Genomic DNA, 23,562 nt, shown 5'->3' on the forward strand with positions numbered 1-23,562 from the left:
ACCATTTATATATTGATTGATATGCAAAAACCCTTTGGTCTATTTGCTGTGTCTGAGGCACTGACTCTTGCAATTCCTCTTTTGTAGATGTGCTAAAAATGGCTATACTTCTAGATGGTATCATCTCTCCTGTGGGGAGCATTTCTGCAACGAATGTTTTGACCACTACTATCGAAGGTATGACATTTTCCTCAATTATTTTCAAGCTCTTTCTGTGAATTCTATTATTAGGCTGCATTTTTTGTAGCTAGCCTTAAGAGGCTCATTCAACCAGTAATTCACAGTTTTTCTCTACTTGCTCTCTTTAGGCTTATGTTCACTCCGAACAAGATATAATAATTGCTTGTCAATGTTTTGTTACAATTTCTTTCACCAGCTTTTCTCTCTTCATCTTCATCCAAGGCACACATTCCTTCCCCTTGAACTTTACTACTTTGTGTGCAGTCAGTAGTTCTTCTTCTAGTCTGCCGTTATTATGTGGAAATATTAAAATAAAATAGTTTATAGGTATCCAGGTAGAGCTTTGAAAATTGAGTTCCTTCTTGTAAGTTTTTTTAATTCATATACAATTTATATGACTGTATATCTCACCTCTACAGATCATAATTGATGCTTTTCCACTACACTGTGGCACTGTAAAATATCGAGCTATTTATTATTAACTATTTTAATATGGAGCAAATGCCAGTGGTCCATCTTCAAGGCCACTGCATATATTTAACAAAAAAAATTATTCCAATGGTAGCAAGATAAACACTGACAATAATAAACAATGCAAGCATGCTTTAAAGGAGGGAAGATGCACCAAATCTGGATATATCTGATAAGATGGGAATATTGAGAACGCTTCCTTAACATCTGTGATTTCATAGCTTCCATCCAGGGTAAAGGCCCAGCGATCGAAGAATCACATATATAGGAAGCATTAAAAACAATGGAGGGGGAGAGGGTTAATCCAGATACATTAGGACATTGACAGAGCAGATAGGTGCCAGAGGTTTTACCTGCAGTTACGGAAGCCAGACCCAGCAAATGCCATGTTCATTTCCAAGTATATACAACAGGCGAAACTCGATAAACTGATCCCTTTGCAGATGGAGTTACTTGAGGATCTGGTCCAGAAGGAGGAAATTATAAAAAACAATCAAAGATCTGAAGCCATCAAAAGTGCTTGGCCCTGATGACTTCATGCCTCTATTTGATAAAACATATTGTCCCTTAGTGATTGGCCTCATGATGAGACATTTCATTTCTTTTATCACTGATAGGAAGGCAAAAGCGAGAATCTCATTGATTTTTAAATTGACGAAAGATGGAGGACACTTCAGGTCTTATCAGCCTGTATTCCTCCTTCTCAGGGATTTCAACATTTAACGGAAAATCTTGGTGACAAATCTGACAGGGTGCTCCCACACGTGGTCCATCCTTACCAATCTGGATTGGTGGAGGGTCAGCAGTACAGCATTAACTCAAAAAGGGTTACGCATATTATTGATATGGCACCAAAGCCCCCCTTGCCACTGGTTTGGAAATTCGGGTTTCCATCCTGCAATTAACTACAAAGCTTTTTGGGCATGGAAAGTGAATAGATGCCTAAAGTTGGTGGCCTTTTCCACAAGGGTAGTATCAAATGTTTTGAACAAATAAAAAGGGGCCTTGGCTAAAGTCAAACTGCGCGGCTCCTTTACAAGCAGCTGTGCCACTTGGTCTTTCAGAATTTGGTGAGAACTTGGGCTTAAAGGTGCTTGAGGCATTGCAAGAGAAGCTATTACAAGCCTCAGACCCAGACAAACACTTGCTAACTAAACTTAACAATTCATTGCGTATAGTAGAGGCATCCTTCCAGGAGGCATTAGAGAGGGATGGGATGAATGATGTGAAATTGACAGTCCTCATGCAGAGAGGCATTTAGCATTAATGGTAGGAAGGTAAATCTAAAAAATAGATAGCATTACACCCCGACACACTTGTATTTCTTCAGCAAATGTTCAAACAAATGCTGCAAAAGGGGTGCGAGGGAAGAGGCTTATTGCCACACATCCTCTTTCAATGCCACAGGATTAGAGAATGTTGGGGGTCAGTCCCAGGAGACATACCTAATCATATGAATTAGAGTACCTCTCACAGTCCAAGGGACACTGTTGGGATGGCTATCCAGGTTGGGTGAAAAACTATAAGGAGTATGAAGAACATGGTCATATTGTTACTACTTGCATCTAAGTAGACTCTTCTGGAGAGATAGGGACATCAGACTGAGATGGATATGGACTGCTACCATAGGCTCTGACTAATGTTGGGTTGGAGAAAATCTGGTAGAGAGAAAGAGTTTGGGAATCAGTGGTGTTCCTTGTTGGACTTTGGTCAAAGAAAGTAAATCACTCATTGGCCCAAGAATGCCAAGTGTGAGTCTGATTCTGCTGGGAATCACCTCTGGTGATGCATCCAGGGACTTTTGTGGATCCTGATCTACATTTGACCCAAAATGGAATATCCCAGTTTGTTCTGTCTTTCCTGCCTAATGCGGAGCAAAGTGGGACATTGGCATTGGAACACCCGGTGCTGTGAACTGCTACCCTAAATCTACACATTGTACTCCTCAAAAATTGTAAGTACAACTATCAGTCAATACCTTTTTTTTTTTTTGCTTTTTGTAAAATTCCATTCACATCATACCTAAACATTCCTAACCTACTCTATTCTCTACAGTGACTAATAAAACTACTTTTCTCTCTCTATTGTTTCTTTAGTCATGTTCTTCTATATTTAGCTGCTGCTTTTGATACAGTGTATCATTGTTTTGCATACTCTTTCTTGATTTGGTAAGTTCAGTACAGGTTTTGATTGTTTGAATCCTACCTACCATATTACACTTTTCTTTTTTCCTGAAAGGGCTCCATATCGTCTCCAACCTCTTTCTGCTCCGGAGTCCCGTATGGGATCTCTTTACTTCTCATTGTAAACTGTTACCCATGGTTTATTCTATGGATTTTCTTTTCTAATCTTACTCAACTCTGTATTTCATTTCCCTCTTCCTCACATTAATCACACCTTTTATTTCCTTGCCACATAGAAGGTCACATCCAGAGACAAAACGATTATCTTCATCCTTCCAAAATAAAACCAGTATGTTTTCCTATCTCAAACTCGTCACCAGCTTTTTTCCAGCATTTCTATCCCCACTATTTTCTTATCCACAAGTGTTGCACTAGGATTTTCTGCCTATTACAGTTATACAGTAATATGAGGAAGGGGTCCCAATGGGATTGAGAACACAAAGTAAAACTGAATAAAGACAACAATCACGTAGACATTAAATTCAACCACATTGTTTTAATCACAATGGGTAAAACATGATCAATAACATCAATAGTCGAGTAATTAATGAAAGGTGGAGCAAGGCCCCGGAGGGAGGGAAAAAGGGAGGTGCGTGATGTTGTGAGGATACAGTGATGGGGAAGGGTTGATAGGTGACAGAATAATCAGTATTTCAAACCAAATAGTTTTGATGGTTACATACTATGTACAAAACAAAACAGGAAGTAATCCACTTTAAAATCAAGACAAATCATACTCCAAACAGTACAGTATATGAACAGTTGGGGCGTGGAGTCGATGATTAGGGCAGGTAGTTGTCGACGTTTCGACCCTCTCAAATAGGCAGGTGTAGTTAAGTCCTTGCGACGGGGTCTTCTTCAGGACAGGAGAATGGGGGCAGACCACCTAATTAATGTATACAAATGCTATTATTATTTGGAATATTCTAAGTGGTGGAAGTAAATTACCATCATTCGATAAGGAAAGCACAGGGACCTATTAGAAAAATGGAAAGGGAAGGCATGCATGATTATCAAATCCAATTATTAGCTAGATCTAATCACGACCCCCGTAGTTGTGGGGTACCATTGGTCAAAATAAGCTACACCGTGGTTAATGGAGTCCAATTTAAAGAGAGCGCGAGGAAGGTCAGTAATCCGCCACCAGGTGGTGTATGATTGGCACGGAGTTTCTAACAGGGTATAGAATATCTGAGTATACCGTGTTGGAGTCAGTTCAGGGGTAATAACAGTCAATGACATCTATTTAAAATACGCTACACCGTGATTGATGGGATTGGATTCAGGGAGGGCGTGCAGGAGACCAGTGATCCGCCACCAGGTGGTGTGTAGTTGGCACGGAGTGTCTAACAAGGTATACGGTTGGGTGTCTGACATTACCTTTTTGGAGTCAGTTCGGGTGTAATACCAGTCTAGGACACCAGATTAATGTTCCTAGGGAGGAATAGGGACCGACATTTTGTTAGATGGCATGACTAACACACGTTATGAAGTAATTGTGATGTCGAGGCGGAGGGCACTCGGGAACTTACCCCGTCAGAATACTCTCTCCACGAGGAAATAGGGACCGGATTTGATGCCGGATGAATCCTCAAGTTAGTCTGGGGCAAGGATCAAAAAAACGGAATAGTTACGAGGGACGTTGCCTCTAGCAATCGCCTGATTCATTCGGCCTCCGGTAAGCCACACATGCGGGCGTTCTGGGCTCACGCACTTAGTTTAGTTCTATTGCTTTAGCGCTAGAGGCAACGTCCCTCGTAACTATTCCGTTTTTTTGATCCTTGCCCAGACTAACTTGAGGATTCATCCGGCATCAAATCCGGTCCCTATTTCCTCGTGGAGAGAGTATTCTGACGGGGTAAGTTCCCGAGTGCCCTCCGCCTCGACATCACAATTACTTCATAACGTGTGTTAGTCATGCCATCTAACAAAATGTCGGTCCCTATTCCTCCCTAGGAACATTAATCTGGTGTCCTAGACTGGTATTACACCCGAACTGACTCCAAAAAGGTAATGTCAGACACCCAACCGTATACCTTGTTAGACACTCCGTGCCAACTACACACCACCTGGTGGCGGATCACTGGTCTCCTGCACGCCCTCCCTGAATCCAATCCCATCAATCACGGTGTAGCGTATTTTAAATAGATGTCATTGACTGTTATTACCCCTGAACTGACTCCAACACGGTATACTCAGATATTCTATACCCTGTTAGAAACTCCGTGCCAATCATACACCACCTGGTGGCGGATTACACCTTCCTCGCGCTCTCTTTAAATTGGACTCCATTAACCACGGTGGAGCTTATTTTGACCAATGGTACCCCACAACTACGGGGGTCGTGATTAGATCTAGCTAATAATTGGATTTGATAATCATGCATGCCTTCCCTTTCCATTTTTCTAATAGGTCCCTGTGCTTTCCTTATCGAATGATGGTAATTTACTTCCACCACTTAGAATATTCCAAATAATAATAGCATTTGTATACATCAATTAGGTGGTCTGCCCCCATTCTCCTGTCCTGAAGAAGACCCCGTCGCAAGGACTTAACTACACCTGCCTATTTGAGAGGGTCGAAACGTCGACAACTACCTGCCCTAATCATCGACTCCACGCCCCAACTGTTCATATACTGTACTGTTTGGAGTATGATTTGTCTTGATTTTAAAGTGGATTACTTCCTGTTTTGTTTTGTACATAGTATGTAACCATCAAAACTATTTGGTTTGAAATACTGATTATTCTGTCACCTATCAACCCTTCCCCATCACTGTATCCTCACAACATCACGCACCTCCCTTTTTCCCTCCCTCCGGGGCCTTGCTCCACCTTTCATTAATTACTCGACTATTGATGTTATTGATCATGTTTTACCCATTGTGATTAAAACAATGTGGTTGAATTTAATGTCTGCGTGATTGTTGTCTTTATTCAGTTTTACTTTGTGTTCTCAATCCCATTGGGACCCCTTCCTCATATTACTAATCAACCCAGGTCCCAGTGACTCCTTTTGGGTAAACCCCCCCAACTGTACACTATTACAGTTATACAGCACAAAGAAAACCTTCTCTGCTAATGGATATGTCTTCCCTTCAGATTTCTCAACAATTCTTCCAGGCATGAGACTGGATTTAATTTGCGAGCAGTGCTCCTAATTGGTGCAAGTAGACCCCACGTAGCTCCAATTGTAAAGCTGTTGATGCCCTTCGTGGCAATGATGTAGAGATTCTATAAAGATGCACTCACTCCATTTTACTTCTCATTTTACTGACCCAGGTGCCTGAAGTTGGCTAAACAATTTTGCTTATATAGCTTCCCTTTTTTGTTTCTTCAAATATGGCTAATTTAAATTAGTTAAATATGTCTTTGTCTAAGCTCAGAGATTTAAATCCTGTGGAGCCTGAAATAGTGCTGTTTCCTGGGTAGACCTGCTTACCACCTGCATTAGGTTTCTAGTGTCTAGCCTTGCAGGGTCAGGAAAGAAGCTACTCATCTTCCACCAAAGGGCTCAGTATTCTTCATAGAGTTAGTCTCCAATAGGGGAGGATCAGTCTCCACATAACTTGAGGAGAAACATAAAAGAAAAATCAGTTCATTTGCATCCTGGAACTGCACATCCCTTTCTGAAGACCAAGCACTGTTATAGGACCCTTATGTTGTTGTATTCCTATTCCAAGCCCTTTCTGGCGATGGGGGAACTGCAGCTCAACCCCAACATATCTGCTGCCTAGTTTTTAGCTACATTGAAATTTTCATCTGAAAAGTTCTGTCCTGTCATTTTGAAGCATTGACTTTTGGGTGGGGGGGGGTACTAAATCAGTTGCTCACGAAGTGTGATTTAGATTTAGAAACTCTACCCAGGTATCACATTAAATAACACTACCTAATGATGTTTTCCAGGCAGGTACATCATTTTACAAAACAATAAGCAGGTCATTTAGAGGTTTGTTTGATGCGAGGCATCAGCTAAAAATGGCCACCAACCTCTGGTGCTGTATGGTTCCTACTAATTAAGTAGGACTGTGCGTTTTGATAACATATACGTCAAAATATGGGCAGTGAGTCTGCCCATAGAACCAGGATGTGTTGGCCCAATTCCTTACTAGATCACAGTGGGTCATCTGGACCCCTAAACTAGCAGGGTACTGGATGGTGTCTTCAACCTTTGAACATGACCATCTAATTCCCCCCAAGGAAATTGTGGAAACAGATCTACCCTTTTGTTGTTAACTTAGGCAACTTAGGCATGCCTAAAGGGAGGCACAAGAAATACCTGAATTGGCATTTCAAAAACGTATTGAAGCAATTTGATTCTTGTGTAAAAACATGAGCTGCAATTATTAGCAGAAGGAAACTAATCCTTGTTTGCCAGCATTACAAGAATGGGGAAAAAGATGAATAATTCAATTATTATACCTTTGCAGTGATTATATGACTATATATTTATAATAATGATAGCTCTACCTAACACTGCCTATCCCATAGAGAGCATAGTGAGAAATGTATCTTGCCAGATAACTTGTAGCAACCTAACTCTCCATTACCTTTGTGTGATGTATCAAGAATACAGTCTGGTGGATAACAGGCCGCCGTCCTTTTCAGAATAGTTATGGGAGTCAGCAAGGTTGGAACTCTGTCGCGGGTGAACGTCCAGGCTAAACCATGGAAGTGCTCCACTGAGGAACTTGGCTCAGAGGCAGTTTATATAATAAAAACCTGGTACCAGCTGCAGCCCGTGCAGGTGAGAGCGGTGGGACCAGGTGTGGGGTATTTCGATGGACTATGACAAGAGGAAATTAAATAAATAATTTCCCCTCATCGTCTGTTGAAATCGCACCCCCTCTCCCCACACGGCCCCACCGCTCTTATCTGCACGGGCCGCGGCTGCCTGGTACCATTCACACTGTGTCAGAGGTGCAATTTAGAGCTGTCTCCAAACAGACAACAAAACGCAAGGGCAGTGTGCTTAGTGTTCATATAGACATGAACAGAGTATATAACTGTCATGATAAAATGCTTACGAAGAAATGTGCTTGCATGCGGAAGACTTTCAGAGTATGTTACCATGTACGTACGAAGCATGTAAAAAAAATATATAGCAAACGAGGGCCCTCCCTTTTTCATCCATCATATTGCAGTGCATGTGTTTGCTAGCCCTAGGCACAGAGCCATACATTTTCTTCCTTTTTTATGGGAGTTTAGTGGGATTTTGTTGTTGCATAATGACAAACAAATATTTTTAAACAGACTCAAGCTTGCATTTAAATATAAAGTTATCTTGAACAAAAAGATTCACTGTTGAATCAACAATAGCACAGTTCTTCCAGAGATTACATTGTTTGGGAATTGGAGCAGTCTATGGGGAATTCTCATATCTGACAGGGTCAGCTGTTGGCTTAGGTATACTTGGCCCAGGGCACCAATAGTCCGAGGGGTGCACTGATATATCTGCCCATGGTATTGTCATTCATGAAAAATATCCTGTCAATATTTAAAAAAAATCCTAAACCAGGTGTGCGTTGTTTCTGGTTCTTAGTGAGCTAGTCGTCCTTTGAAACATACACCTCTGGAAGGTCTTTTCGGTCTGCTGGAAGAACATGTCCTCACCAAAACTTGATTACATTGTGCCTTATTGCCTGAGAGTTGAGAAACATAAGCAGAGGAATTAATTCCCTGCTGGAAAAAGTAATGGAACTTGTCTTGTCAGAGAGTAGACTTTCCACCAAGTTGATGTGCACGTGCAGGTGGGAAGAATTTGCAGATTTGTGCATTAAGGAGAAAAGTGAAAAACATGGGCAGAACTGCACTAGTGGCTCCATTATGGAATTGCTATACAATGACATTGGCTACTTCACCTTTTGAATTCGGCACAGCCTTATGTTGGTTGGGAGAACTGCTGGAAAAAATATCATGTCCGGTCTGACACTTACTGAGTCTTATAAAGTGAAATCTGTTACAGTGAAATGTACATCAGAAAGAACCGTAGTGAATATAAGTAACTTTGCTAGCACTCACTTTCATTTGAGTAAAACCTTTACTTCTGTTATTAACTCTCTATGAACTTAACTTTTCACTATTCGCTTTCTAATTTATGCTGCTCTTTCTTTTCAGTGTATTCTTCACTTGACTGTTCACGCTGTTGGTCTCATATGTTTAATTTGCGAACTCCTGATCTTACTACATACATTCACCTCCTTCATTATGTCTGGTTGGTTTGTTGTCAGATATATTTATCCATGTGCTGCCCAGTACTGCTTCTTAATATATAATGATAGTCTTCATGTAATCTTCATTCAGCATTTCAGTGTCAAATCTCTAAGGGCAATCAAAGTAAAGGAAATAATGTTCATGGTGACCATTGTGTTGTGAAATACTTTCTGGAATGCTTTGTTTGTAATTATAGTTCTTCCCCCTATACTGATACTACTACCACCATACTTGATGACTCACCTCAAAGCACCCGTCAAACATGCAGTTTTATTAATCTGTCGGGGAGCATATCTCTTTAAGGACTGTGTATCCTCTTGGAAACAGTCTTTGCCGGACACTCATTTTTCAGCTACAGCCAAGAAAGCATACATCATCTGTTGGGCACATGTTCTCCGCTTTTACCCCTCTGGAGAAAATGGATAAGTCCAGCTTTGAGGGCCTTGCAAATTTGGTCTTGTCGTCTTGCAGTAATAACTCTTTTAAATGGACATAGTATTCAGTTAGCATGTACGACAAACAGGTTTTTGCAGAATGTGGGTAAGCTGCTCACACAATAAATTCTGGCCCTTATCCGTGCAGCTATGATTATGTAATTATGTTTAACTGATTTTGTTATTGTTTTGCACTGTAGTCACTTTTCTAACAAGCGCCCGTTTGATATTGGTTGTAGACTGAAAACAAAAAGAATCATGACTAATTATTCACCTAAATTACAGTAGCATTAAAAAAGTAATTAATACAGAACCTCATCATATTTCGTTTCTGCTTTTTTACACTTAACTTGATTTTAGAATGTTGCTGATTTACTTGTTGATAGTCTAACTCGTTTTTAAGCTTTGTACGGCAGCAATTTTAAAAGAACATATGTTATTATTATTTTAGCCCTTTCCTTCTTCCTTTCCCTTTTATTGTGCTTTAATGTATTTTATATGTACATGTAATGGTTTTACTTAACTTAACATGATATAAAATACATTGAAATACTAAAGTTTTTTAAAATAATAACTTCCTGTACCAGCCTCTTTATATGTCCTGGGCATATTTATTATTATTTTCAAATTGAAAATCCCTTTAAATAGCATACTTTCTAAATAAGATGAAGTAGTAACATTAGTTGTGAGTGGCTTGACCACGGTAGCCTGTTTTGGCAAATGAATTTATCACAAACCAGAACATACAAACTCCAACCAAGCTTAAGAAGAAGTCTTTGGTGTTTCCATGTTTAAGTGACACCACTCCTCTTGCACAACTACGTTTCTTCTCTTAATATATTCCAATTAATGCTTTGTTTCCTTGCAGCCATAAGGATGGCTATGAGAACTTCTCCTCCTGGAAAAGAGTATGGACAACCAATGGTAGATGTGAACCCAGTTTAAAAGCATTTATGGCTGATCAGCAAGTTCCAATTTGGGTAAGAACCGTTGAATGGAAACCCTTTTGTGTAGGCTGATTTGTTTTTATTTCTCTGTTAATCTTTTTCCTTTATTTTATTAAGAATCATCCAAAATAATATCTTAACATAATTTATATGTATTGAAGTTTGTTGCTTCATATACAGATTATCATATATTTTGTGAATAATGTTCAGTGGTTTTCAACATAACACTGGGCTAGACAAATACACTTAGCCAATGCACAGATACAGTGATATTAGCAATTATACTATCATCTTTAACTTGCTCAATACTCAACCCCCTTTAACAACCTCAGCCCTTTCCTTTCATTATGGAGCTCCTGTTCTGTTGGAAATAGTGCATGAAGATCATAGTATTGAACCCTATCAACCGAATACAACTATCTGTATACTTGACTAATGTTTTCAGTTTTAGTAAACAATTTATTTGAGTTAAACACAAAATTCAACAGAAACTACAACATCACAATTCAGCCACAAATATATTTAAAACTGATCAATATGTTGGAAATCCAAACTAGTATCATGTATTGCTCCATAACATAAAGCATATTAAACAATTTTCTTTTATTTTTAACGCAACATATGCAAACATGAACAAAAGAAAGATAACAAGCCACAGGATAACCAAGGGTTGTCACTGTGAATACACTTGAGCAACTCCTACTTCATGAACACAACAATGATTCTTTTGGCATACATATTGTTACTGGTAATTAGCATTTGTAAAGTACATACTTGTGTCAAACAAGCTTCAGTTCTACAATGTCATTGTTTATATTTTTTTTAGTAATTGTTTATTTAACAAAAAGCAAATATACATACATCCTGGACTTTAACATAGGCTAGGGACATTTAGTAATATATACAATGATATTTTCTAAACTGAAAGGATTACAAAATATATATATACAATTGGTAATAAACATTAAACAATTTGTGCTGAAAATAAAAATAACTTTTCTTTGCCATTCTAATTTACTTTCTGAAAGCATTGGTTTTACATATCAATACTTATACACGCACAAGCTTATAAAAAAAAGAATGCCTGGTGAATCTTCAGTCTTGTTTAAGCACAATGAACAGGTTTTTAACAATAACTAGATACCTGCTTAAAAAACCAAAGTGGGGGGGCGTGGCTTACCAGGCGATGTGAGCAGACGTGCTCTGGTGGGGCTCCTGCTGTCACCCGCCATCAATAGCAATTTAAGCGGAGCTGGGGGGCCCTGAAATCGCCCCTTGGGAATCACCGAGGGTGTCGGTGTGACAGGAGGCAGCGGACGAGTTGAAATCCCCTCGGGAGGCAAAGGTCCACGGCGGAGCTGGGTGACAGGCCTGGTGCAGCGACCCGCCATCTTGGGAGCCCCTGGCGGAGCAGGACCCGCGCTTGGCGATCGGACAGCGAGACCTGGTGAGAGAGTGACGAGTGCGGGCCCCGGAGCGCATTACGAAGATCTGGCTGTCGGGTGCCCGTGGATGCACCCTGGACCCCCCGAAGAGTCGCCGGTGAGCGGGGATTGCGGAGCCCGGTCGCGGGCCTGAGAAGGTGGCCCGTCATTTTATACGCCTCGGAGGAGTGAGACCTGCAACGGAGGGCTGAGCGCCTAGGCCCTCTTATAACGTGAGCAGCGACCCTCTCTGAGGCAAGGCGAGGCAAGGCAACGGCCCCGGATTGTGTGGCAGTGAGCCGACTGTGGCGAGACCAGCGGAGGAATCATTGCAGTGCCCTGCAATCCTCTACAGTGCAAAGCAGGGACCGCGACCTGCGGGTAGTTGGCGGGGGCGCTTGTAGTGCGTGCAGAATCCTCCTCACTCCGGCAACGTGGAGAGGAGGGGGTTAAAATCCAGGGAAGCGACCCAGAACTTCGGAGAAGGCGACCCGGTCCCGGGGGCCTGGGACCCAGAAACAGACACGACCCGCCATTTTGAGGGCTAACGGGCGAGGAGCACGTGTGTCTGGGGGCACCCTATAGACAGGGGCCCTGAAGTGTGACCCTGAAAGTGCGTGGTGGCTGGGCAGTCGGCCCCCCGCCACCGGGATACCTTGAGGCCTGGAATGCGGCAGGCCTCAGAGAGGCTGATGGTGCGGCCTGAAGGAGCTTTCTCTGGACGGTGAGCGACTGGTCCGCCCCTGGGATATTGAAGGCTGCCTACGGGTCGCAGTGAAGAGACTCGGTGGCGCAACCAACGAAGCGGCCCTCGAAAGGTCTGGGCCTGAGATTTGAGACAACAGGCATTGGCTGTGGGCGAGGCCAGGCTCTCCGGTGAGACACTGAAGCGGGGAACTGACTTGGGACAGCACCAGACACCAAGGTGAACGGAACTGGTCCGGGGAGCAGGGCGGCAGTGGAAAGCGCAGCCCGCCATTTTTTGGATGTGGGGATTGCCTTGAGAGGCCCAGCGCCATGAGCAACGGACCTTTGGGTGGGGAGGGTGTGGACAGCCTTTCACCCTTTATGTGGACCCCCTGCGCTTCGGGTGGCTAGCTGGACAGTAGGGTGCTTGGTGCGGTGTGGGGGCTTGCTGTAGGGGCTTGCTGTAGGGGCCTGGAATACTTAGTCGGACAACTTCGCTTCTCCCAACATTTGAGATTTGCGCGCCAACAGTGGAGCTTGGCGTGACGGCTTGGGGAAATAGCGGCGTGGACTGCAGTTTGAAAGTAGGGGTGCGCTAACTTGTCGACTGGGTGCCTTTGAAGGGGACACTGTGTAGTGGCCGGTCTAAGCTCACACTTGCCCTTGAATACCCCTGGGTTAGACTGGGGGAGGGGAGTGTTCTTGTGCGCCAGGGCAGGCATTTACTTTCAGTGGATTAAAGCAGGGGGGATCCTGTTGCCCTGTGTTACCCTTGCCTTCATCGCCCCCGGTTGTGGAAGGCATCCGGGTGTTCTGTGCTATACCCCAGCCCCTGCCCTCACAGTGCTGATAGCCCGGGCTCCTGAAAGCGGGACTGGTGGTCCCAGCACGTAGCCTTGCGCCCCGCGGGTGGAGGGGAGGATCTGTTTGGGTACTATAGAGTGGAGGAGCTAGGGAGCGAGTGCAGGCCTTCGCTTGGTTCTTTGACTGGCGTCCCGTGCCCTGGTCCACTCCCCGGGGTGTTGTGGAGATCACTCGTAACTCTTGGCTGGGAGTGAGTGAAGCTGGCAATGACGCGCTCCAACAAAGGGAACAAAGCCGACCCGACTGCAGCCCCCAGGGACAATACTGTCGTGGCAATGTGGGGAAAGGTAGGGGCACCTGCTGCCGGTGAAAGTGCATCCCAGACCGCCGGAGACTCCCCGCCGGTCACTCGGGCATTTATGACCACTTTCATGTCGGAACTGACAATGGAAATAGGATCTCTGCGAACCGAGGTGCACACATGTGTGAAGGAACTGCGGAAGGAGATCACGGACCTTGGGGACCGAGTGGACGGGCTGGAAAGGACCATGGACACGCGCACGGAGGACCAGGAACACCTATGGCAGCGTCTGGCGGCCCTTGAGCAGAATATCGAGCTCCAAGTAAAGCAGGAGGACTTAGAGAACAGAAGCCCCCACAATAACATCCGTAACCGGGGGTTCCTCTTGGAGAAGAGGGGGAGGACATCATGGGATATGTGGCACAGCTCCTGCACGAGGTCTGGGGGGGTGATAACGCCTCTCCGCCGGCTTTGGATCGGGCCCATCGTGTATCCGGACCCGCGGGTAGGCCGGGGCTCCTACCGGACATTCTGACTAGGGTCCATTTCTTCACCAAAAAGGAGGCAATCTGGAAAATAGCGCGAGACAAACCGGACCTGCGATACAAGGGGCACAAGATTCAGATTTTTCAAGATCTGGCGCCCAACACCCTGAAGAGGAGACGAGCGTTTCGGCCGGTGACCGAAAAACTGCGCAGTATGGGCATCGCCTACCAATGGGGTCATCCATTTGCGCTCATATTTCAGTGGGAAGCCAAGCGCAGAATCATAAAGTCCTATACGGAAGCGGCGCAACTCATCCGCATGTCAACAACACCGCCGGCGAGCCCATCTCAGCCTCGTAGGCAGGAAAGGATACCGGCTGGACCATTCTGGACTACAGTGCATCGGCAGCATCGTATATCTCCCAAGACTGAGCATTCACCCTCTCAGACCAAACAGGACATTATAGCTCATAAACGATCCCTTGAAGGGGACAAAGAAGAGTCCAGCGGGCGATCCCCAACACCATGAAATGCGGGGCGTCTGCTTATTACCTCCTGGAGGGGAGGCTTCGCACCTAAGCACACAAGAACCTGTAGGAAGGGACGCATTGCGGTTCCTCACACACTACCCTGGCTCCCGGATTGTGGGTTGGGGGGATAGCGGGAGCCCCTCAGTTGTTAGATCTTTAAGACTGCCACAAACCCTCTTCGGTCTGCCCCTAAGGGAGTGACATCCCAGAGTGCGTCCAAACCTGCGGGTGCAGGATGCTCTGTAACGGGGACAGTGTACTATGGCCCTGTTGGCCGCTTTTGTTGTGCAAAGATGGGTGGCCCTATTGGCCGCGCTTTCCCTCTCTACTCCTTTCCTCCTTCTCTTGTTTCCTGCTATTCTACTTTCCCTTTCCTTTTCCTTCTCAGGGGAGTGCGTGGAGGGGGCACTGGGCAATGGATTGTTGTTGGACTGTGCGAGTGCATGCCTACTGTGAGTGTGGAGTGTGCGGGATGACTGCTAAGGGGGCGCGGATGACTCACAACAAGACCCTAGCATGGCAGTAAACACGCCTGGCCCTTTGAAGGTCCTAACGCTCAACGTGAAGGGCCTTAACTCACCCAATAAGCGTAAGCAGGCGTGGCACTATCTCCTTCAACAGAACCCAGACATCATATTCCTACAAGAGACGCATCTCTTGCAAGCTGACACCGCGCGCATGGCACACCCTAGGTATCCTCTTCAGTTCTGGGCTGCAGCAGACACAAAGACAGCAGGAGTGTAGGGCTGGCATTAGGCGGGGAGGCGACAGGCCCTTTAGAGGTGGTGGTGGGCGCTTCCTTAGAGTGGGTGTGGAGGTTGGGCGCCGCCGCTTCACTCTGTGTAATATTTATGCCCCTAACCAGGCGCAAGACCGCTACCTTCGAGACCTTTTGAGGGAGCAGGTGCCGCAGGGAGGCTCCTCGCTCATCCTAGGGGGGACCTTAACCTGGTCTGGAGCCCTGAGATGGACCGGAGTGAGGGCTCCTTCAGTGGTGCGGGAGCAATGTCCTCGGCGCTCTGCCAGTAGATAACGGATTTAGGGCTGTTTGATGGGTGGCGTTACTTCTCCCCAGACAGGAGGGAGTACTCGTTCTACTCACATGCACACCGATCCTATTCTCGCATCGATTATTTATTTATCTCTCATGATCTCTCCCGCGATGCCCTTGGGTCACTATGTCAGATATCTCGCTCTCCGACCACGCCCATGTTGAGTTACTCCTACAGGATCCGGCCGCTTGCCCTGCCCGGGAGCGGAGGTGGTGCCTGCCGCCGAGTATCCTTCGGGATGCGGCGGAAGTGGAGGACATCAGGGGGGCCATTGTCTCCTATTTCGAGTGTAATGACCTGCTTGAGACGCCCTTTCCAGTGGTCTGGGACGCCTTCAAGGCCACGATACGGGGGCACATTACTTCCCTCTCGATCGCGCGGGCACGCGAGGCACGAGCGATGGAGGACAAGCTGACGGGAGACATAAAGAAGGCGGAGCTGCAGGATCAGGGCTGTCCTACCCTGCGGTCGAGACGGCAGCTGGATAATCTTAGAGGGCAGCTCCGGCTGTTGCGCACAAATAAAGCTGAGAAATCCCTCTTGACATTAAAGCAGAGGTACTTCGAGGGAGGGGACAAGGTGGGGAGGCTACTGGCGAGGAGGCTGAGAGCCCGTGCCGCTAAAGCGCATATAGCCAACGTTCAATTGCCGAATGGAAAAATAGGATCATGGCGGAGAAGGATAAATGTCAGGCTTTCAGGGACTATTATGCGGCACTGTATAAGGAGGAGAAACCGCCTCCGGAGCTGGTGGAGGAAGTGTTAGGGCAGTATGGGGGGACGACGCTACATCCCCATTATGCGAGGCTAATGGAGGAACCGATCACACAGGAGGAGGTAGCATCAGCCATCCGAGAGCTCCACCTGCGGAAAACTCCGGGGCCTGATGGGCTCCCTCTATCCTTCTAGCGCATGTTTCAGGCGCAGCTCGGACCCCACCTTCTCCGGATCTATAACTCCTTTACGGATGAGAAGGGACCGTCCCCTGATATGGGATTGGCGGAAATCGCCTTAATCCTGAAGCCTGGGAAAGACCCTACAATGTTAGCGTCGTACCGCCCGATTGCTTTACTAAACACTGACTTCAAAATATACACCAAGTTGCTGGCAAAGCGATTGGATCATCATATGCCGGACTTGATAGACCCATACCAGGTGGGTTTCATCCGCAACCGACAGGGGGCAGACAACGTGCGCAGGGTTGCACACCTTGTGGGGAAGGCTCACCACTGGAGGATCCCAGCCTGCCTTCTCTTGTTAGACGCGGAAAAGGCGTTCGACCGGGTGGACTGGTCCTTCCTAAGGGCGGTGCTACATAAGATAGGGCTCGGCCAGAAGATGATCACTAGGATCATGGCGCCGTACCTTGCGCCGCGGGCCAGGATCCGAGTCAACGGGCAGCTCACGGAGCCGTTTAACAATGGTAGGGGAACCAGACAGGGCTGCCCGCTCTCGCCTCTATTATTTGCCTTGGCAATAGAGCCTCTAGCGGATATGGTTCGCCGGACCCCTAACATCCATGGTATCCCCCTAGGCGGCCAAGACCACAAAGTAGCGCTCTTTGCGGATGACCTTATCCTTACACTCACAAAGCCACGAGAATCCCTGCCGGCAGTGCACTCAGCGCTGTGCCTCTTTGAGCGTGTCTCTGGCCTGAGAATCAACCACAATAAGTCCTGGGCCCTCAACCTTACCATCCCGTAGACAGAAATTCCTCATCTGGAGCAGATAGCCCCCTATCGGTGGACAGCCCAGCATATCTGATATCTTGGCCTCCAGCTAACCCCCTCGCTGGACGACTGGACGCAAGTCAACTGGAGGGAATACCGACGATAGGTCCTTGAAGATCTGCGGCGGTGGAAGCTGCTCGTGCCGTTCTGTCTGGGCAGAATCAATGCAATTAAGATGTCCATTCTGCCCAAAATCTTATATTTATTCCAGTGTATTCCCACTCCCATACCGCTGCATAACATAAGAGGTTTGCAGCGTGACCTTACCAACTTCATCTGAGGGGGAGGGGGGAGGCCCCGCTTCTCCCAAGCTCTTCTGTTGGCGCCACGAGATCGGGGGGGACTGGCCTGTCCTAACCTGGTGGAGTACTATTGTGCAGCGCATCTTCGTTTTATAGTAGAATGGGGCGTAACTGAGAGCGAGAAGGGGTGGTTACACATGGACAGAGCTGTGACTGGGCGCACCATCTGGGATGTGGCGTGGAAATCTAAGACGGGGCGTTCTCCGAGTGCATACTTGGCGATGCCCACGAAAACAGTGCTGGAGATCTGGGACAAAATAGCTGTACGCAGGGGCCTCACGACCTTCCCCTCGCCACACACCCCAATTGAGGGGAATCCGAGCTTCCCTCAGGCCCATCGCACTAGGCCTTCCATAAGTGGTCACAGGGCAACTGTAGAGTACTTACGGATTTATTTGATGGGGGTTCTCTTAAGACCTTCGCCCACTGCAGGGAGGAATTCCGAGTACCGCCCGAGGCTGGGATGCAATATGCTCAACTGAAGCATTGGGTGTTGGCAGATGTCACATATCAGGCGGCCACGCGCGCTTTCACTCCGTTCGAGCGGCTAGCTCGCTCCTTTACTGAATCGAAGGGCCTGATCTCAAAAATCTATCAGATCCTACAGCACCCTCACACGCCGCCCTCCCATCCGTACCAGCAGCGTTGGCACTCCATCTCAGACACAGACATCACCTCGGCACAGTGGTGCCGTCTGTGGCGAGACATACCCAAAATATATCATAGCATACCACAACAGGAGAATGCATATAAAATTATGACCCAGTGGTACTACACGCCACAGCGTCTAAACAAAATGTTCCCGCCATCTTCCCCTGAGTGCTGGAGGTGTCGGTCTGCGACTGGAGATTTTCTACACATATGGTGGACCTGCTCTTCGCTGACCCTCTTCTGGAAGGAGGTCTTAAGCCACATCAGAGGGGTACTGGGGTTTCATCTGCCTGAAGCCACTAGCACGCTACTACTGGGTGTCAAACCTGCTGGCCTGAAGGCTCTAACCCGGAGCGACTGGACATTGGCGCTTCAAATGCTAGGGGCAGCTAAGCAGCTCATTGCTTTATATTGGAAAAAGACAGAAGCGCCGCCCATTGCTGCGTGGTTTGTGCGACTCTGGTATGTCATAACAATGGAACTCTTCACAGCTAGATTACAGGCTCGCGACACGCGCTTTAAGGTTGTGTGGCAACCCCTGGTGAAATATTTATGTGCTGTAGAACATGCGCGACACATGCCTCCCAAGCTCCCGGCGCTAAGGCTAGTAGAAGACGCTGTGGTCCCCCCTGAACCGGGCAGGCTGCTACCATAGAAGCCCCAGTGCGTGAGGCCTAGAACAATGTAGGTGCTATAAGATGGCCAGCTGACCGGCGCGCTGCGCTCCCCCCTTCCCCCCACCCTCTTCGAAGGATTCTGCGCCCCCTTTCTTTTCTAGTCTTATCTCCTTACTTATTCCTACTGTCTACTCTGATCTGCTGTCGTCCCTTTTGACACTCTGTTGAAGTTCGGACCCCATTGGTCTACTTGTTCTAACCTTTCTGGTTTACTGGTTGCATTTGGTCCTAGGGACCGGGCTATCTCAGGCAGTGACTGCCCGGCGTACATTGGGTAACATATGACGCGGCCGGCCCGGTTGGGTTGTAGGCGAAACGCTGTGTACAATGTTGGGGAGTACGAGAACTTTCAAAGTTATTTATTGCATCATGTCCTAACGCGGCCGGCCCTGAGCGGGTTGTAGGCTTAATGCTGTGTAACAGTCAGTTTCTTGCTTACTCCCTGTTTCGGGGGTGAAATAAAAAAGATTTGACTTTAAAAAAAACAAAGTGGGGAGAGCTAGGACAGTTGGACGGCCATCCTTGTCCCTAGAAGTAGTTGATAACCAAACAAGACGGCCAAAGTAAATGACTGTCTGACACTAGAATGTCTGGCACCTCAGAGGTTTGTTAAGAAAACCCTCCCACAAAAACCTGGTTGGTGTCATGCTTCATCGGGGACAGCCAGGTAGCCGAATGCTACCCAGCTGTGCTGCGACACCTGTTTACATTGGAGCTGGTTGAGGTGTAGGTGAATATGAAGAAGTGTGTGTAAATGTAAAAATGCCTCCAGAATTCTACCCGTTAATTTATACCTGGTGATCTGGGGGTTTGTTTAAAAACAAGAGAGCGGATAATGAGCTACAGATACTATGTGTACCTTGTTATTGCCCTATGATGGTCAACATGTTTCAGCCCACTTGAAAAAATATTGGGGCTTTCTTCAGGACCTCTCAAATAAAAGTGAGTGATGTGAAAAAGTGAGTGGTAAAAATAGCTACCACGTGTTAAAGCATATTTAGTACTCGCGCTAAGGAGTGCTGTATATGCAGGGAGGACTAACTGTATGTGGGTCCTCGTAATTTGATAAATACCTGTAAGAAAAACAATATGGTACAGTACAATGGTTATGAAACATTAAAATCATTCCATGGATATTGCCAGCGTTGGTGGTGGTGGATTTCCAGTGTTTTTAGTTTCACTTTTTAAAAAAACTTTTGGTCTCCAAACTTAAAGAGAAAGCCTGCAGATGGAAAACCGGAACCCTCCAGCATTGCTCGAAACATCCTACCTCTAGCGTTATCTAGTGGTATCTTTAGCAACATTCTAGAGTAGGATAGTTCAAACGCCCAGGCATAGTACTGCAGGTCTGGTAACGTTAACCCTCCTTTTTGTCTCCTCCATCTCAACTTTTTCCAAGAGAGACGTGTGGCTCCGTGCCTGCAAATAAAAGAATTTATATCTTGTTGGCATTTAGCTATTTGTTTGTTGTCGAAGGCCATTGGAATGGAATTAAACAAAAAGGTATATTTTGGCAGGATTGACATTTTAATCAGGTTTGTCCTCCCAAAGATGGTTAAAGGGAGGTGGTTCCATGCCTTAAGCTTTTTACTAAACTCGTTATGTATACGCTCTAGATTTTTTGCGGCGATCTTACTGACATCTTGTACAATTCTAATGCCTAGATAGCGCATAGATGTCACGATCTCTCCAAGGAAACTAGTGGTATTCCAAGTCATTATTTCAGTTTTTTCGGAGTTTATCTGATATCCCGAGATCTTTCCAAACTCCTCTGCCCTCTCAATTACAGTGGAGAGGGCCTCGTCTAGATTAGTTGTCATTATGAGGATATCGTCCGCATATAGGGCTACCCGCTTCTCCCAACCTCCAAAGCAAAAATATGTTATATTAACCTCCTCTCTGAGAATCTGAGCAAAGGGCTCAATGTAGAGATTAAATAGAAGAGGGGAAAGCGGGCAGCCCTGCCTAGTACCTCTTGAGATGTTGAAAGGCTCTGTCAGGATATTCTTTACAAGAAGCCTGGCTGTCGGAGCTTTATATATAAGAGATACCATGCGGCAAAAATTTTCCGGTAAATTAAATTTCCTCATAACTGCGCCCAGAAAGGCCCAGTTGACCCTGTAGGAGAGTGGGGTCTGCAATCCTATGGTCACCCCAGATTTGTGCTTTTTGCTTCACTGGTTTACGACTTTCCCTGGCTGTGGGCCTGCTAATCAGACCCACAGCCTAGCTGTTCTCTCTCTAAATTGACAACCATGTACTTTAGGTGCATTTACCAATTGGTACTGGGCCACCTTATCAGTCCCTGTACAGTATACCTTAGGTATCCAGGGCATAGGTGTACCCAGGGCCTACCAGGGGCTGAAGCATGTATTATGCCACCCCTGGCTGGCCATCTAAATCTGACACAACTGGCTGCACGACAGCTGGGGCAAGGTGGTGTAATCACCCCTTGCTATAGATATAGTATACCTATATCTAACCCTAAAATGGACACATCTATTCCTATCAGTCACTCCTATGGCAGGCCTTATCAATCCTAAAGGCAGAGTGCTTGGAATTATGTGAGATGGTGCTCTGGCATGAGCTGAGCCCGTTTGCAGCTTGCGTAACCAAGTCCTAATAGCTGTTCCATGATAACGCTATACCATATACTCTTAAGTGCATTATCAACCTCGCGGTTAAATGCTAACTCTGGTATAACATTATCAAAACATGTCGAGTAGGGTGTCATTCAATTTGGAATACTACCCCCTCGCCAATTCTGGCGACGGGGGTAGCATTCCACCCTTCTAGAGGGACACGACATGTATGTAACTGTGAACCCCGGTTAAAGTTAACTTGAGCCTCAGCATCACAAAATGGATGCTGCCACCACAGACACAAGTCTGACCTCCTGCTGCTGGGAGTCCTTCCAGCGAGGGAGGCTTGGACAAAGGGTTTCCTGCCTTGGGAGGTGCTAGCACCACCCCAGACAGGATTTTGTGTATTGAGGTAGGGAGGCATGAAAGGAATGAGACATGCCTGGGGCACACAAGGTGTTCTGTGCATACACCGGTTCAAACCAGTTGCTGGGGCATCCCTGCCCCAGCTCTTGCGCGAAACCGGACAAAGGATAGGGGGTGTAGCCACCCCCCTTCCTGGTCCCACCCAGGGGAGGGACCTAGTCAGTAGTGCAGCCCCCTTTAGGAGAATAAAGGTAGGAGCTGGTCCCATTCCAAATTAGATTATCCTGAACTATTCAACAAGAAGAAACTCTGGCCTTCGACGTTCTGCTCCACAGAAGACTGAAGAATCTCCCTTGTGGACAAGGAGTGTCCACCCTGCACCTGCAGGCACCATCAAGCGTCCAGCGGCTTCACTTTGTCGTCTTCCCTCGAAGATCCAGACTTCAGAGCCCGACGAGACCCGGATTCCCAGACCTCTCCGACCTCAACCTACATCTACAGCTAAGCTGAGACCCGTGGGTGCGACGAGACACGTGGGACCGGCCATCTTGAACGAACCTGCACTTCGCTTCCAGCACAACTCCCGAGGTAAACGTGACCAAGTGCTTTGGGGATTGAGAAGCCCCAGCCCCGAGCAGCTCCTGCACCGAAGATCAGCCCTCCAGCTTCCACGAGATCTGCGTGGGGCCCTTCTGCTTGTTTGCTGCTCGACGCGTTGTCTGGTCACTTGCCGGCTGGCTAGTGGCCTCCTAGACGACGAACCTTTGAATCTTTGCTGCTGGTCTGGTTGCCCCAGACTCGCCCTTGCTCCCTTCCAAAAGAGGGGCACCCCAGACTCTCCTAGTCCGCACCAGACGTCTTTTCCACTCACCGCGTGGGTTGCCTTTGCCAAGGCCTGTTGACTCCAATCCAGGGTCCGACACCGCCGACAGCGAGAGCCTGCGTGGGACAGCTCGTGCCTCCATCCTGGTCGTTGAAGACACCTCCTGGTCCACGTGGCTGCAGAGTCAAGCGTCCACTCTTCACCTGATCGGGACGACAGCACCTGGTTCCTTCCTGGTTCCACACCGGTCACTGGCTAGTGACTTTGAACACTGTCCCCTCTGCTTTCAGGTCCTCTTCTTCACCGATCCACCCTTGGATCGCACCGGACATCTTCCTCCTGGTCGCCTGCAGCATCTTTTCTTTCAGGCTCCATTGACTTCAACGCGAGAACCCGACACACTTTGGCACCTATGCACCCGCAGCCCGTGGGTGAGGTAACGAGAGCATTTCGGTGCTCAAGGGTAGTCTAACTGTCCTAGTGTCCAATTCCACAGTCGTTGTTGTCCTACCTAGTCAGGATTGTCCGTACTTACCTTTTACTTGAACTGTACTGTCCATAGACTTTGTTACGCATCTCGCGTGTGAGTTCACACTCTGCACACGCGTTCTGTGGGCCTCCTATTACTTACCTAAAGTTAGGATAGCGTAGTCCCAGCGATCCTACAGCCTCTGGACAGCTCCATTCCTTTTATCGACCTTCACATTCCACTTACTTAGTAT

The 23,562-nt window shown here is 46.8% G+C and overlaps 1 protein-coding gene across 4 annotated transcripts in view; it reads left to right on the forward strand.

Annotated features, from left to right (window-relative positions):
• The window catches only part of KDM1B (lysine demethylase 1B), a 631,262-nt gene that overhangs the window by 126,794 nt on the left and 480,906 nt on the right, over positions 1 to 23,562 (forward strand). For all 4 annotated transcript variants that reach the window (XM_078687981.1, XM_078687979.1, XM_078687980.1 and 1 more), the window contains 2 exons: positions 88 to 177; positions 10,349 to 10,460. In XM_078687981.1, the coding sequence (XP_078544107.1) occupies positions 88 to 177; positions 10,349 to 10,460 (202 nt within the window). The remainder of the gene's footprint in view (positions 1 to 87; positions 178 to 10,348; positions 10,461 to 23,562) is intronic.

The sequence above is a fragment of the Lissotriton helveticus genome, chromosome 4_1 (genome assembly GCF_964261635.1).
Source record: "Lissotriton helveticus chromosome 4_1, aLisHel1.1, whole genome shotgun sequence".
NCBI classification, from domain to species: domain Eukaryota; kingdom Metazoa; phylum Chordata; class Amphibia; order Caudata; family Salamandridae; genus Lissotriton; species Lissotriton helveticus.